Consider the following 15,378-nt stretch of genomic DNA (forward strand, 5'->3'; position numbering starts at 1 on the left):
GGGAACTCCTTCAAGACTGTAGGAAAAGCATTCCGGATGAGGGAATGCCAAGTGTGCAAAGCTGTCATCAAGGCAAAGGGTGACAACTTTGAAGAATATCAAATGTAAAATGTATTTTGATTTGTTTAACACTTTTTGTTTGCTACATGATTCCATGTGTTATTTCATAGTTTTGATGTCTTCACTATTATTCTACAATGTAGAAAATAGTCCAAATAAAGAAAAACCCTTGAATGAGTAGATGTGTCCAACCTTTTGACTGGTACTGTATATTTCTAGGAACTGGAGCCATGGTAAATCCTTCTCTCTGGAAATGGCTGTTTCCTGCTAGCTCTTACGAACCATCTAATTTCCAACTGAAATGACCCACTGAAATGCAAATGTTCACTATTACAGTATGTCTGTTTATCTCATTGGCAAAAGGGAATGGTTTGCAGAGAAAGACACACAACTCTCCCCAATCCAGCCCTCAAACTCCAGACTCCCTCAATTATCAAAATATGGAGTTTTTTTCCCCCGTCATCCAAGGAAACTTTCCATGTGGATTCCAGCATGGCCCGATTACTCCGTAGCTGATTCCAGCCCAGACAGAGAGAGACAGCGGTAAGGCTGTAAAAATAACCAAATGACAGATGAGGCCTCTATACTGCCGGAGGGGAATGGAGCACAGATCCACAGTTCTGTCTAGTCTCTGTGTAGACAAATAGCATAGAGGAACATACAAACACCAGGGGCCGTATTCATAATAAAGCGTTTCGGTGTTGGAGTTCTGATCTAGGATCAGTTTGGCCTTTTAGATTATAATGAATGGACTGAGGGGACTTGATCCTAGATCAGCACTCCTACTCAGAGACGCTTTGTGAATAAGGCCCCAGGGGCACATATTGTATGTAGCATAGTTTCAGTGCCATTAGACTTCTAAAACATATGGATGAGTTTAATGTAGTCTTCACTGCCAAAGCCTCTCCCTGGAATGTATAATCAGTGGATTTGTGTGATAGAGGTCCGCTCCAACCTGTTCCAACTGGGAGATTTTGTATACATACTTGTGATTTTGTTATTCATTGTTTCCACTTATCTCAGATCAGGTTCACAAAGAGGCCTAAGATCTTGATGCATCATCTTAGCTGGAGCGGTCTGGAACTCACTGATCCTGACGCAGCATCTTAACTGGAGCGGTCTGGAACTCACTGATCCTGACGCAGCATCTTAACTGGAGCAGTCTCGAACTCACTGATCCTGACGCAGCATCTTAACTGGAGCGGTCTGGAACTCACTGATCCTGACGCAGCATCTTAACTGGAGCGGTCTCGAACTCACTGATCCTGACGCAGCATCTTAACTGGAGCGGTCTGGAACTCACTGATCCTGACGCAGCATCTTAACTGGAGCGGTCTGGAACTCACTGATCCTGATACAGCATCTTAACTGGAGCTGTCTGGAAAACACGGATCCTGATGCAGCATCTTAACTGGAGCGGTCTGGAACTCACTGATCCAGTACGTGTATGTAGGCTGCATACTGATTCTCCACCCTTCTCTGAAATCTACACTTGCACACTAAGATAAATTTGACAATAGTGGAAACTCCCTTTCTATTTATTTTTTATTTAACCTTCATTTAACCAGGTAGGCTAGTTGAGAACAAGTTCTCATTTACAACTGCGACCTGGCCAAGATAAAGCAAAGCAGTGGGACACAAACAACAACACAGTTACATATGGAATGAACAAGCGTACAGTCAATAATACAAGTCTATATACAATGTGTGCAAATAATGTGAGGAGGTAAGGCAATAAATAGGGAATAGTAGCGAAGTAATTACAATTTAGCAAATTAACACTGGAGTGATAGATTAGCAGATGATGATGTGCAAGTAGAAATACTGGTGTGCAAAAGAGCAGAAAAGTAAATAAAAACAATATGGGGATGAGGTAGGGAGATTGGGTGGGCTATTTACAGATGGGCTATGTACAGCTGCAGAGATCGATTAGCTGCTCAGTTAGCTGATGTTTAAAGTTAGTGAGGGAAATATAAGTCTCCAGCTTCAGCGATTTTTGCAATTCATTGACAGCAGAGAACTGGAAGGAAAAGGGGCCCAAAGGAGGTGTTGGCTTAGGGGATGATCAGTGAGATATATGCTGGAGCGCGTGCTGTGGGTGGGTGTTGTTATCGTGACCAGTGAGCTGAGATAAGGCGGAGCTTTACCTAGCATAGACTTATAGATGACCTGGAGCCAGTGGGTCTGGTGACGAATATGTAGCGAGGGCCAGCCGACGAGAGCATACAAGTCGCAGTGGTGGGTGGTATAAGGGGCTTTGGTGACAAAACAGACGGCACTGTGATAGACTGCATCCAGTTTGCTGAGTAGAGTATTGGAAGCTATTTTGTAAATGACATCGCCGAAGTTGAGGATCGGTAAGATAGTCAGTTTTACGAGGGTATGTTTGGCGGCGTGAGTGAAGGAGGCTTTGTTGCGAAATAGGAAGCCGATTCTAGATTTAATTTTGGATTGGAGATGTTTAATATGAGTCTGGAAGGAGAGTTTACAGTCTAGCCAGACACCTAGGTATTTGTAGATGTCCACATATTCTAAGTCAGAACCGTCCAGAGTAGTGATGCTAGTCGGGCGTGCGGGTGCGGGCAGCAAACGGTTGAAAAGCATGCATTTGGTTTTACTAGCGTTTAAGAGCAGTTGGAGGCCACAGAAGGAGTGTTGTATGGCATTGAAGCTTGTTTGGAGGTTAGTTAACACAGTGTCCAAAGAAGGGCCAAATGTATACAGAATGGTGTTGTCTGCGTAGATGTGGATAAGGGAATCACCCGCAGCAAGAGCGACATCGTTGATATATACAGAGAGAAGAGTCGGCCCGAGAATTGAACCCTGTGGTACCCCCATGGAGATTGCAAGAGGTTCGGACAACAGGCCCCCCGATTTGACACACTGAACTCTGTCTGAGAAGTAGTTGGTGAACCAGTTGAGGCAGTCATTTGAGAAACCAAGGCTGTTGAGTCTGCCCGTAAGAATACAGTAATTGACAGAGTTGAAAGCCCTAGCCAGGTCTATGAAGACGGCTGCACAGTACTGTCTTTTATCGATGGCGGTTATGATATCGGTTAGTACCTTGAGCGTGGCTGAGGTGCACCCGTGACCAGCTCGGAAACCGGATTGCACAGCGGAGAAGGTACGGTGGGATTCGAAATGGTCAGTGATCTGTTTATTAACTTGGCTTTCGAAGACTTTAGAAAGGCAGGGCAGGATGGATATAGGTCTATAACAGTTTGGGTCTAGAGTGTCACCCCCTTTGAAGAGGAGGATGAATGTGGCAGCTTTCCAATCTTTAGGGATCTCTGACGATACAAAAGAGAGGTTGAACAGACTGGTAATAGGGGTTGCAACAATGGCGGCGGATAGTTTTAGAAAGAGAGGGTCCAGATTGTTTAGCCCAGCTGATGTGTATGGGTCCAGGGTTTGCAGCTCTTTCAGAACATCTGCTATCTGGATTTGGGTGAAGGAGAAGCTGGGGAGGCTTGGGCAAGTAGCTGCGGGGGGTGCGGAGCTGTTGGCCGGGGTTGGGGTAGCCAGGAGGAAAGCATGGCCTGCCGTAGAGAAATGCTTATTGAAATTCTCGATTATCGTGGATTTATCGGTGGTGACAGTGTTACCTAGCCTCAGTGCAGTGGGCAGCTGGGAGGAGGTGCTCTTATTCCCCATGGACTTTAGAGTGTCCCCTCATTCAATGCTTACAACAAATCCTATGTTTTTAACTCCATGATGGGGAGTGTGCAAGTGCACACTTCTGGAAAAGAGTGGAGAATTGGGACGCAAGCCTTATGCTCTGACCTATGGGTATTCTGGTAGTAACTCACAATAGAGGCCACACGCTTACTTAATTTGTGCTTCACCATACTGATGATACCATGTAATGTTGTGTGATTGTTCCCACGGGGGACCAGTATGGAGAAAACAAAGTGTGCACTCAATACTGTAAGTCGCTCTGGATAAGAGTGTCTGCTAAACTACAAAAATGTAAATAGTTCTTAATTCATATTGGTAGATCTTGCAGAATTACAGTCATCACTAGCCGGCTTCCACACGGTTACGCAACCCTGCACCTTATAGCCTGCTGCCCTATATACATAGACTTGGAATCACTGGCCACTTTAATAATGAAACACTGGTCACTTCAATAATGTTTAAATAATGTTTACATACTGGTTTACTCATCTCATATGTATATACTGTATTTAATTATACTGTAGTTTAGTCAATGCCACTCTGATATTGCTCAATCTAATAGTTATCTATTTCTTAATTCAAATCAAATTTATTTATATAGCCCTTCGTACATCAGCTGATATCTCAAAGTGCTGTACAGAAACCCAGCCTAAAATTCCATTCTTTGACTTTTAGATTTGTGTGTATTGTTGTGATTTGTTAGATACTACTGCACTATTGGAGCTAGAAACGCAAGCATTTCGCTACACCCACAATAACATCTGCATAATATGTGTATGTGACCAATAAAATTTGATTTGTGACGTGTAGTCCATTTATGCAAAGGCTGTTTTATCGCCACCTGTTGGAACCTTGTTGTAAAAACAAGAGAACCCTACATCCAAAGGTGACAGGCTACAGTAGTTTAGCATCGCCCTATACCATAACACCTGTAGTGATGTAGGTTTGAAGCATGTCCCGGAAAAGAAATACAATGCAATTCGATGCTAAATTAGGAAACCAGACAAATACAGAATGATCACTTTAAGTCAGGGATGGACAACTTTGATGGGGTGAGGAACACAAAAAAAATCTGAATTTATCATGGGGTCGCAGTGGCCGCAGGTCTGCTTAACCACATCCATACCCACACATGCAATCAGAGCCAGCCCTAACCTTTTGGGGGCCTCTAAAATAAAACAAATCTGTTTTAGAGTTAAGTTGCTACAGTTCTACACATTTTGCCATGTACGAAGAGAACATAACTAACAACTAATTTCATGCAATTCTACTCATTTTGTCATTGGGCGGAGAGAGAAATTAGCAGTTTTACTAATTTCCTGCAATTCTACACATTTTCAAATGGGTGCAGAGAAATGTTTGCAGTTTCTAAGCAAATTTCTTTAAATTCTACACATTTTAACCTGACTTCTGATGATATCTGGGTGAGAGTGACTACCAAAATCAATAAGGGCCCCCCGGTCTTTAACTTACCAATTTAAAAAATGGTAGCTGACATGGGCTAATTGAGTGACTGTCAGTGACTGACAAAACAAAGGAATAACTGTAGATGCCCATGGGCCACCAGTTGCCCATCCCTGCTTTAAATGAATAGTTGTACTTGCCAATTCCACGTGAATTAAAAAAACACAGGATGAAATCAACCACAGGATTATGTCATCATGGTAACCAAACATCAACATAGACAAACCTATAAAATACACTACCAGTCAAAAGTTTTAGAACACCTACTCATTCAAAGGCTTTTCTTTATTTGTACTATTTTCTACATTGTAGAATAATAGTGAAGACATCAAAACTATGAAATAACACATATAGAATCATGTAGTAAACAAAAAACTGTTAAACAAATCAAATAGCCACCCTTTGCCTTGATGACAGCTTTGCATGCTTCAGTGTTCAGAGTAACAGACACATCTCAACATAAACTGTTCAGGGCCTTCATGGTCTAATTGCTGCAAAGAAACCACTACTAAAGGACACCAATAATAAGAAGAGACTTGCTTGGGCCAAGAAACACGAGCATTAGACCGATGGAAATCTGTTCAAATTTGAGATATTTGGTCCCATTCGCCGTGTATTTGTGAGACGCGGTGTGGGTGAACGGATTATCTCTGCATGTGTATTTCCCACCATTAAGCATGGAGGAGGAGGTGTGATGGTGTGGGGGTGCTTTGCTGCTGACACTGTACGTGATTTATTTAGAATTCAAGGCACACTTAACCAGCACAGCTACCACAGCATTCTGCAGCAATACACCATCCCATCTGGTCTAGGCTTAGTGGGACTATCATTTGTTTTTTCAACAGGACAATGACCCAAAACACCTCTATTTTACCAAAAAGGAGAGTGATGGAGTGCTGCATCTGATGACCTGGCCTCCCTAATCCCCCAACCTCAACCCAATTGAGATGGTTTGGGATGAGTCAGACTGCGGAGTGAAGGAAAAGCAGCCAACAAGTGCTCAGCATATGTGGGACCTCCTTCAAGAGTGTTGGAAAAGCATTCCAGGTGAAGCTGGTTAAGAGAATGCCAAGACTGTACAAAGCTGTCATCAAGGCAAAGGGTGGCTATTTGAAGAATCTCAAATGTAAAATATATTTTGATTTGTTTAACATTTTTTTGGTTACTATATGATTCCATATGTGTTATTTCATAGTTTTGATGTCTTCACTGTTATTCTACAATGTAGAAAATAGTAAAAATAAAGACTAACCCTTGAATGAGTAGGTGTTCTAAAACTTTTGACCGGTAGTGTATGTTCAATTTGTACCTTTAAAACAATGCCAGATCTTCAATTTTATATCCACTATTAAAAAAAATATGCTGGGCAGCACCTCCTACTGGAGAATTGATCTACAGCTACCCTTGTCTCCCATCCAGGGTATTAACAAAGCACAGCCCAAGACATGTGTGACAACTAAATCAAAAATCAGACATTGTTTTTCCATTGGAATTTGGTTGTGCTTTTAGATGGTTGAAAACATAGTTGAATTTCCAATGTGTTATCGCTAACTTTTGATCAACGTCTCAACCAAATATATCCATGTTGAAATGAAGTGGTGTGCCCAGTAAGCGGTAAATGTAAAAATAGATATCATGGAAATATGGAAATGTAATAGAATCCTTATAAGCCTTCATTGACTCAGAGAAACAGCTGGTTGGAGGAGGGTTGTGCCTCTTAAGCTAAAACAATGTATCATACAATTTACACTTGAATTGTCTGACGGAGACAATGCAACACATTTTCAAAAACTGAGCAAGACCAAGTGAACACTGGCTTAAGGTTTTGCTGATTTTATTGAGCAATTCATTTCTAATTGTCTCTTATTTTATAGTTGTATTTTCTTATTCAAACTCATATGAATGTGTTCATGTTATCTTCAACCTAGTATTATTGGTTTCCATTTTTGGGATTTACTATGAAAGGTTTGTCTTTTGTATGGAAATGGATGTGTCACGGGACCATTTGCATAAGTTGTGTACAGTATGTTTAAAACAGTGTGAGTGGTTTGGACTGAACTAGTTTGGACAGATTTCTGTGCTGTCGAATTCCCAACGTGTGTCACACAGTGAGACCAATGCATTCACGAGTTCAGGAGAGTCCATGAGAGTTCAGGAGAAATCGGCATGGTCTGAAAGCTACTCATCGCACGTACAGTAAAGGTGAAAAAAAAGATCAACAACACGACGGTTCTCTCTTCACCTAAATACTTCGTTAAACCTTGAAGAACAACACAAGTACCCCAAACCCGAATGTATCTAAAATACATTTTAATCTTGCTGAAATTCACAATTGTTACAATATTAATCTCTTTAATATTTTTTTTCCGGTGTCATTCTCTTCATGGTCTTCTTATAATCTTGATACATACTATACAGTCATGTGATGTAAAGTGTTTTACATCAAGGCACAAGACACAGCCGTTGTGAGGGAGCCTAGGGAAGGCTGATCTTTAATGTCGATCCCTGCAGGGCACAGCACAGCAAACAGGTGCCGGTGGGGACAGGGAGGGATGAGTGACGGGGAGAATGGTTCACATGGTACAAATGTGCTCTATAGACAGAATAAATCATAATAAATAAGCACTGGTGCTTTTTTCCAATTCATTTTAAATGAATTTCATGTAATAAAAAAAAAAGGAATCTGGAAATTTTCTTTGGGATTTGGGGATTCAGCTGTCAATGTACATAATGGAGGTTGCTGTCATTCTCCCCCTTTTTTTCTCTGGTTTGCCAAAAGCTAAATTAAAGTTTCATAACATTATGGTATTGAGAGGAGGAGTCCTAATATCGGAAGGGGTTTATTTCTGTAGATGTGGTGGAGTGGATGAAGGGGCCAGTGTGTTTTTTCTCTTTGTTTGTTTTGTTGTTTTCCCCCAGATATGTTCTGATGTCATCGCGTTCAGAAGGATCAACCTCTGAAAGGGAAGGGAGAGAGGAAGAGAGAACGGACAAGTCAACAACTTAGAGCTCAGCGCCTTCTGTCTGTCACACATCGTACACCTCTGAACAAAAAATAAGACCCAGCAAATATTTTTCATTAACACAGGAAATCAATTCTCAATGTATAATCTTTTTTTTTTTTTAAATGCTATCTTAATTTAGTCAAGTAAACTATTTGCCTATGGTGAGGTCAGGCATTTAACGAATTAAAAAGCTACAGAATTTAAATAAGAGATAGCTGAAAGAACAGAGACAGAAAGGACAAAGACGAGGAGGAGTATTATTCACCGTATCCCTAAAGGTTGTCGGAATGTTCACATCTGGGTGTTTCTCCTCCGCCGGCCGAAAGCCTTGGAGCCCACATTTGTGGGGACAAAGTTACTGTTGCCCATGCCCCCCGACCGGCTCAGGAAGTCTGCCAAGCGATGAGTCACGCAGGTGGCCGTGTTGCAGGCTCGCTTCTGTGCTGTAACGCTGCTTCAGGAATGGAGACAGGGTTAACAGTACCTCATACCTCATACAGTACACAGACGCACAAAAGCATTTGTGTTCGCACTCATGCCAGACACTTACAAATGTACACATACTCAAGCACATGCACAAACACACACCCTATCAAACACACACACTATTTCCTTATCTAATCAAGCAATACGGTTCAATGTAATTAAAACATCTGCTTTACGACACCTACATTAAAATGAAAGTGTCATTGTCATTAACAGGAGTAGAACAATTACAACTAAACACATACAAGTAGACCGTGGATTAATATAGTCTCTGAAAATGTTAGATCATTAGAATGGTTCAGTCGATCATAATTCTTACCTTGAGACTTGGTGAAGGTTCTAGAGATAGTTCAAGGGTAATGGAAATGCTATAATAACTATGATTTACTCTATCCTGCAATGAAAAAATATTAAATGCCGCTGTTGGAAGAGCCAAAGCTAGGTCCATAAAACAAATTGTTTAATTACTAATATTCTATTTCTTAAGAATAAAAAGTAAAAGCCTTCCTGGTAGAAAAATAGGTTTATTGAACAAGAAACATGGTGAGGCATGAAGAAACTATTTATTATGGTTGAATATTACTTAGGTTATCTCTTAGGAATTTGGGTTATCAGGAATTTGAAATGCAATCAAATTATATGAATTTACACACTGAAAGAAAATCGATATATGTTGATTCATTCTTTTGAATAATTGCAATTTAGAAGAGTTGATTGTCTGAACAGATACAACATGTCATTCTTTGCCGAAAACGGAAAGGAATTGTCAAAAGAATACAAAAATGAAGAAGTGGGGGTTGCAATGGGAGATTCGCTCTTAGGTCAATCAAGCAGGAAAAATCCACATGCAACTGAGACTTGTCAAACAAAAACCAGGAGGACGTTATAATGAAAAGAGAGGGAATAGGAGGAGGGCGGAGGGTTAGATGCTGTCAAATGTCTTCCCGTAGCTTGCATAGCGTTCGCTCTCGGGCGCGCTGCGTTTCTTGCCAGGCGTGCCCGCGCCCACGTCCGTGCGGGGAAACGTTTGTAATTTGTGCAGGTCCTGGGACAGTTTGCCCAGCACGCAGGTGCTGAGGTTAGAGCAGCGCTTGGTAATGGGCCTTTCCATGCTGTCAGAGGGGAGAGATAAACATGCAGAAAACAGGCTCATAGTAGCAGGACACATGCAGATTTCTCTCTCTCCCGCACACACACTCTCACTGTCGCTCTCTCTCTATCGCTCTCTCGCTCATGTTAGTACTGTATCATCCCCTTTCCTTCATGCATTTCCCCTACAAAATGCATTGTCAGACATGCTGTCATAGGCAAGAAATGAACATTTCCAAAACATCATGCTTCCCTTCCAATCACTTGAAGAACTTTAACATATCAAACCCCCATGCCCCAACTCCATTGACGTCGTCACACCCACCCTCTCATATCAACCCAAGCAGAACAGAACCGGTATAGCTTCCCGCTGTCATGCGACTCTTTCTGCCTCAACTTACTGAGAGCATGCAGTTATCCATCAAGGTTAAGCATTCCCCAGCTAATATAATATCTTCAGCAGGCAAACAGGCTGTTAACGTTCGTCCATTCAAATAAATGAATAAATCAAACTCATCCATGCGGGAGGGTTACGATAGAGGTATTGTTGGGGGGGATTGGGTTGGATATCCCTCCTTAAAATGGAGAGAACCAATTTCTCTGAGCACATACCTCTCTGTATGGCTTACAATAAACTCCAGCAGGACACACTGCTAAGGTGGCTAAAAGACATATCTCCAGACAGGTAACAAAATTGTGGTTACAATTGTGCGAGTTCATTCTTAGCTTAAAACGTTTGGTCAATGGACCGTTGACGCACTTCCACTCCGTGTGAAAGTAGCTCTTACCGTAAAATACTGACCATCACGTTTAATTCATCATCAATCCCTTAATTGGTAGTAGCCCTGAGCTGGGAGGCAAACTCGGATATTGTTAAGAATGCAGAAAGAAAGAAGAAGTAGTTGTCTGTACCTATTGCCTTCGTTGCCTTCATTCTCTTGCTGCTCCAGCTCTTCGGCTGTCATCTGCACAAACTCCTTGACTATGGCGTTGAGTAACCTTCTTGCCTCGTAGTCCGTAAGGGTGACTCGGTCTGTCATGGACTCTATGCCCGGTCTAGAGGAGGAAGGAAGAGGGTGGGTGAAGCACAGAGATCCGCATAAAAACAAACTAAAGTTATCACCCGCATAAAAAATAAAATAATAACATGCACGGAGCGTCACTAAGTCTAAAAGGTATGACGTGGGACTGGAAGGGACCCTAGCCAACATTGAAAACATTAAAAGGGCCGACTAGTGACCAAATTCAGATTTATGACAAAATCAATGGCTTCATGAGAACGGGGAGTGGCTTGGATGTTTTTATGTATCAAATGTATCTCTTCTAAATTAAATTACTTGTTTTTTTTTATTGTGTTTTTTTTTATATATTACAGCCCTTTTACACTTAACTGGAGTGCCCGTCTGTGATATTGGATTAAGGAACATTAATTCATGTATTTGTAACAGTAGACTAAATTACAACAAAAAAAAATGTAGTCTAAATTCACAGAAGAAAATCTATGTATTATATTCCTTTTATCACAGAAAAAAATATGAATTTCCCCCAAAATGTCACTCAAAATGTTCATTATTAAATAATAAATGTATATTTGGTAGTGCTTCCAATCCATATTCTCATGTCATATTAAACAAGTGTGTTGTGTGTGTGTGTGTGTGTGTGTGTGTGTGTGTGTGTGTGCGTGAGTGTGTGTGTGTGTGCGCGCTCGTTGAGTGTAATTTCGTAATTTCCGTCTGTCTGTCAGCAAGTCTGTCTGTCTCACCTGGAGGGGGCTGCTTGTGAGCTGTACATCTGGCAAATGACCAGGGCATAAGCAACAAGGAAAGCAGAAATCTTCAACATAACCATGGTTCCCTACAGCAAAGAGACAGTCCCATGAGCTCCACAGACTTGATACAATTACATTAACATCTACATTTAACAAGAGAGAAGCAGGTCGCCATCACAATAACGATCAGTGTACATTTACCAGAATGAGATTAAGCATTGTACGGCTAATGTAACACAAATAGTTTTTAAAGGATTCCTTCGTTAAATGTGAAGTGAGCTACTACATTGATGGCTCTTTCTAACTCTGTATTGAGACGGCAGATGCCGCTCTACCGTGCTAGTTCAGCTCAGTACCACTGATCTCTCAAGCTACACATCCATCCTTCTATCGCTCCATGACACCCTCCATCCAAACAGCCAAAAGGAAACTTGATAGTCCTGCACTCTTCTCCATGGAGCAAACTATCCCTCCGTCTCGCCATGCCCAGTACAGGACAGGACATTCTCTGAGTTGTGCCTTGGCATGTCCAAGCCTGTTGCTCAGTGCGAACTGAGGGGACGTAGCATTAGCTAGCCGCTGTGAGGGGAGAGTGGCTCCATCCAGCGTGCCAACTCCCGGGGGGGGGGGGGGGGGGGGGTGACCAGTGCATTAGTGTAATGAGCTGCTACCACTCTCTCACACACAGGCATTCCATCTCTCCTCTCAGAGAGCCTCCAGCCTCCACTCACCCATCCCTCTCTCTCTCGCTCTGTTTCTAGCTTACTCACAGTTTCTTTCTGTCTTTTTTCTCTCTCTACCTCACTATTTGGTCTTTCACTCGTGCTTACGCACATTTTCTCTATATCTTTCTCGCTCTCTCCATCTTTCTTTCCCTCTTTTCTGTTCTGCCTCCACCACAGAGCAGACTGGACCCTCACTGAGGGAGAGTTGTGACCCCTACGGTCACACTTCAATCCCATTAACGTCACCATCACATCACACTGCACCAAAACTCAGGTCAACACTCTCCATATCTGACGAGTTACAATGGAGCACTAAGACACAACCTATTAAGTCAACCTTCCATCCAAAACCAGTCCGTCCACCATGTGAATCTGGTTTAAAGTATCCACTTACCTTTCGTGTTAATCAACGGGCAAAAAAATATATATAGCTTTATATGAAACGCCTAAGTTGACTTCTCTCAACTTGAAGACCAACTCTTGGTTGTGTTGCATGCAGTGCCGATGCACAAGCCTATATATCCACCACTTAGATATGTGCATTGACTGTGTAGGTGTTTAATTATCTCCTGTCGGCCAATCCCGTCGATGAGATGCACCCGCGAGCCAATGGGACGATGGCCCTTACTTCTGGCACACTAATAAGGGATATGGCTTTGCAATGACGTCATTCTTTTGTCACTAAGTGCTCCATTCACAAAATCCACTGTCATTTGGACCATTTGATATCCACATTTGCATTGAGGTCATTCATTAAACCGGAGCTAATCTAATGAATGGCCACAGAAACCATCCCCAGCAATAAATATTTTATAGGATTCCAAAAATGTTACATGCATGCTATTTTTCAAATGCCAAATCGATAAGCCCACAGCAAAGTACTTGTAGGCAGGGCCATCTACTGGGAACGACGGTATACTGCAGTCCCATCCACTCCTGGGTTGGTGCTACTCACCAGTCAATTCCGCCGTCTCAGGCTGAAACTCAAGTTGTTCTACTCAACTAAGTTCACAATGATATGAGTGGTTCGAACAAAAGAGGATTTATTTCCCATCATGAATACAAATCACTGCAACGGCTTCAACTCCTCAGAATGATAGGATTTTACGTCATAAGAACCAAGATTTAAGATTTGAATCATCTGATAATTGGTTTTAATGTCATCTCAGTTGAGTGTATGAACACAAGTATTTCTAAATGATCCACAGTAACACTTTAAATGAAGGTACCCTTATGAAGGGTTTATAGAGGGTTCCTATATTCTTTATTAAGGTAACATGTTATACCCCTCAGGCCAAAAGACAACAGTGGTATGAATTATGATAACATGGCTAATGCTTTATGGTGATTATCTCTGCCCCAGTCCCTCTTGAATGTGGATAAATCCCTGATTATCCCTCTACAGTGGACAAATGAAGTGGACAACGGGGAATCAATGCAGACTCAGTGATGACAACGAGAGTTGTTTACCAACAGCAATTACAAAACTGTTTGTCAGTTGGCGTCGTCTAATTCCCCTTCCTTTTCATTAGTGGGCAAAGCATCATCAAGTGTGTATGCGTACGTGCATATGAGCGTGTGTGTGTACACTGAGTATAGAAAACATTAAGGGCACCTGCTCTTTCCGTGAGATAGACTGACCAGGTAAATCCAGGTAAAATCTATGAATCCTTATTGATGTCACTTGTTAAATCCACTTCAATCTGTGTAGATGAAAGGTAGGAGACAGGTTAAATAAGGATTTTAAGGCTTGATACAATTGAGACATGGATTGTGTATGTGTGCCATTCAGAGGGTGAATGGGCTAGACAAAATATTTAAGTGCCTTTGAACGGGGTATGGTAGTAGGTGCCAGGCGCACCAGTTTGTGTCAAGACCTGCAATGGTGATGGGGTTCACGCTTAAAAGTTTCCCGTTTGTATCAAGAATGGTCCACCACCAAAAGGACATCTAGCCAACTTTACACAACTGTGGGAAGCATTGGAGTCAACATGGGCCAGCATCCCTGTGGAACGCCCCAACAAATTGAGGCTGTTCTGAGGGCAAAAAGGGGGAGGGGGGTGCAACCACATATTAGGAAGGTGTTCCTAATGTTTGGTATACACAATGTGTGTGTGTGTGTGTGTGTGTGTGTGTGAGTGTGTGTGTGTGTGTGTGTGTGTGTGTGTGTGTGTGTGTGTGTGTGTGTGTGTGTGTGTGTGTGTGTGTGTGTGTGTGAGAGAGAGAGAGAGAGAGAGAGAGAGAGAGAAAGGGGGAGGGGGGTGCAACTACATATTAGGAAGGCGTTCCTAATGTTTGGTATACACAATGTGTGTGTGTGTGTGTTTGTGTGTGTGTGTGTGTGTGTGGTGTGTGTGTGTGTGAGAGAGAGAGAGAGAGAGAGAGAGAGAGTGAGTGTGTGTAAGAGGAGGAGAGTGGGGGGGGCATTTCCCTGCATGCGTCGCAGAGGAACCCCATTAGACAGGATGAACCTTTTAGTGCTATTGAAGAGTGAGCCGGGCCGATGTCACAGGCACTAAATCACTGCAAAATGGACCGTCCAGGGGTCCCAGCCCCTACTGCTGATGGAAGAGAGAGGGTGTGTGTGTGTGTGTGTGTGTGTGTGTGTGTGTGTGTGTGTGTGTGTGTGTGTGTGCGTGCGTGCGTGCGTGCGTGCGTGCGTGAGAGAGAGAGAATGAGTATTCCTGCATCTATGTCAGTGTGCAGCACGAGCAGCCATGGGAATCATGAGTCCACAGTGTTCTCTCTTGAAAAACAACCTTTTGAGTTTGGAGTTGACACAGTAACCTTTCATGACTGGCCTCTTCCAGCTTGGTTCAGTTCACCCATCCTAGTGGAACTTACTACAGAACAAATTGAATGATTTCCCCATTTCGAGGAGAGGGAGCCTTTCAGATTTGTCCTGGATCGCTATGTGTTTGTATTTCATGTGGTTTTCATGACAACACCCAAGGTTTATGATACTGTAAGAAGTGATGATTTTGAAGTCAAAGTTGAAAATGTAGCCCTTTCCTGCAGTCAAATGACCTAGTGGCCTCATGGGTGGAATGTTATTAATATTTTCATCGTTTCATAATTAATCAACATTAATCAATGGTTAATA

At 42.3% G+C, this 15,378-nt stretch overlaps 1 protein-coding gene across 3 annotated transcripts; it reads right to left on the reverse strand.

The window, feature by feature from the left end:
- Positions 1 to 7,491: 7,491 nt before the first annotated feature.
- On the reverse strand, positions 7,492 to 12,733 carry LOC139381391 (calcitonin gene-related peptide 1-like). Of its 3 annotated transcripts, none has more exons than XM_071124902.1 (5): positions 12,670 to 12,733; positions 11,545 to 11,636; positions 10,695 to 10,838; positions 8,473 to 8,658; positions 7,492 to 8,159 (listed from the first exon to the last, which is right to left on the reverse strand). In XM_071124902.1, exons 2-4 carry the CDS (start codon positions 11,628 to 11,630, stop codon positions 8,499 to 8,501), a joined length of 390 nt encoding a protein of 129 aa, XP_070981003.1. In that variant the 5' UTR covers positions 11,631 to 11,636; positions 12,670 to 12,733; the 3' UTR covers positions 7,492 to 8,159; positions 8,473 to 8,498. The 3 variants fall into 3 exon arrangements, with proteins under 3 accessions (XP_070981003.1, XP_070980995.1, XP_070980985.1); XM_071124894.1 differs by having other exon boundaries at positions 8,473 to 8,661; XM_071124884.1 differs by lacking the exons at positions 7,492 to 8,159; positions 8,473 to 8,658 and adding an exon at positions 9,212 to 9,805.
- Positions 12,734 to 15,378: the final 2,645 nt, after the last annotated feature.

Source organism: Oncorhynchus clarkii, chromosome 2 (genome assembly GCF_045791955.1).
Source record: "Oncorhynchus clarkii lewisi isolate Uvic-CL-2024 chromosome 2, UVic_Ocla_1.0, whole genome shotgun sequence".
Lineage (NCBI taxonomy): Eukaryota > Metazoa > Chordata > Actinopteri > Salmoniformes > Salmonidae > Oncorhynchus > Oncorhynchus clarkii.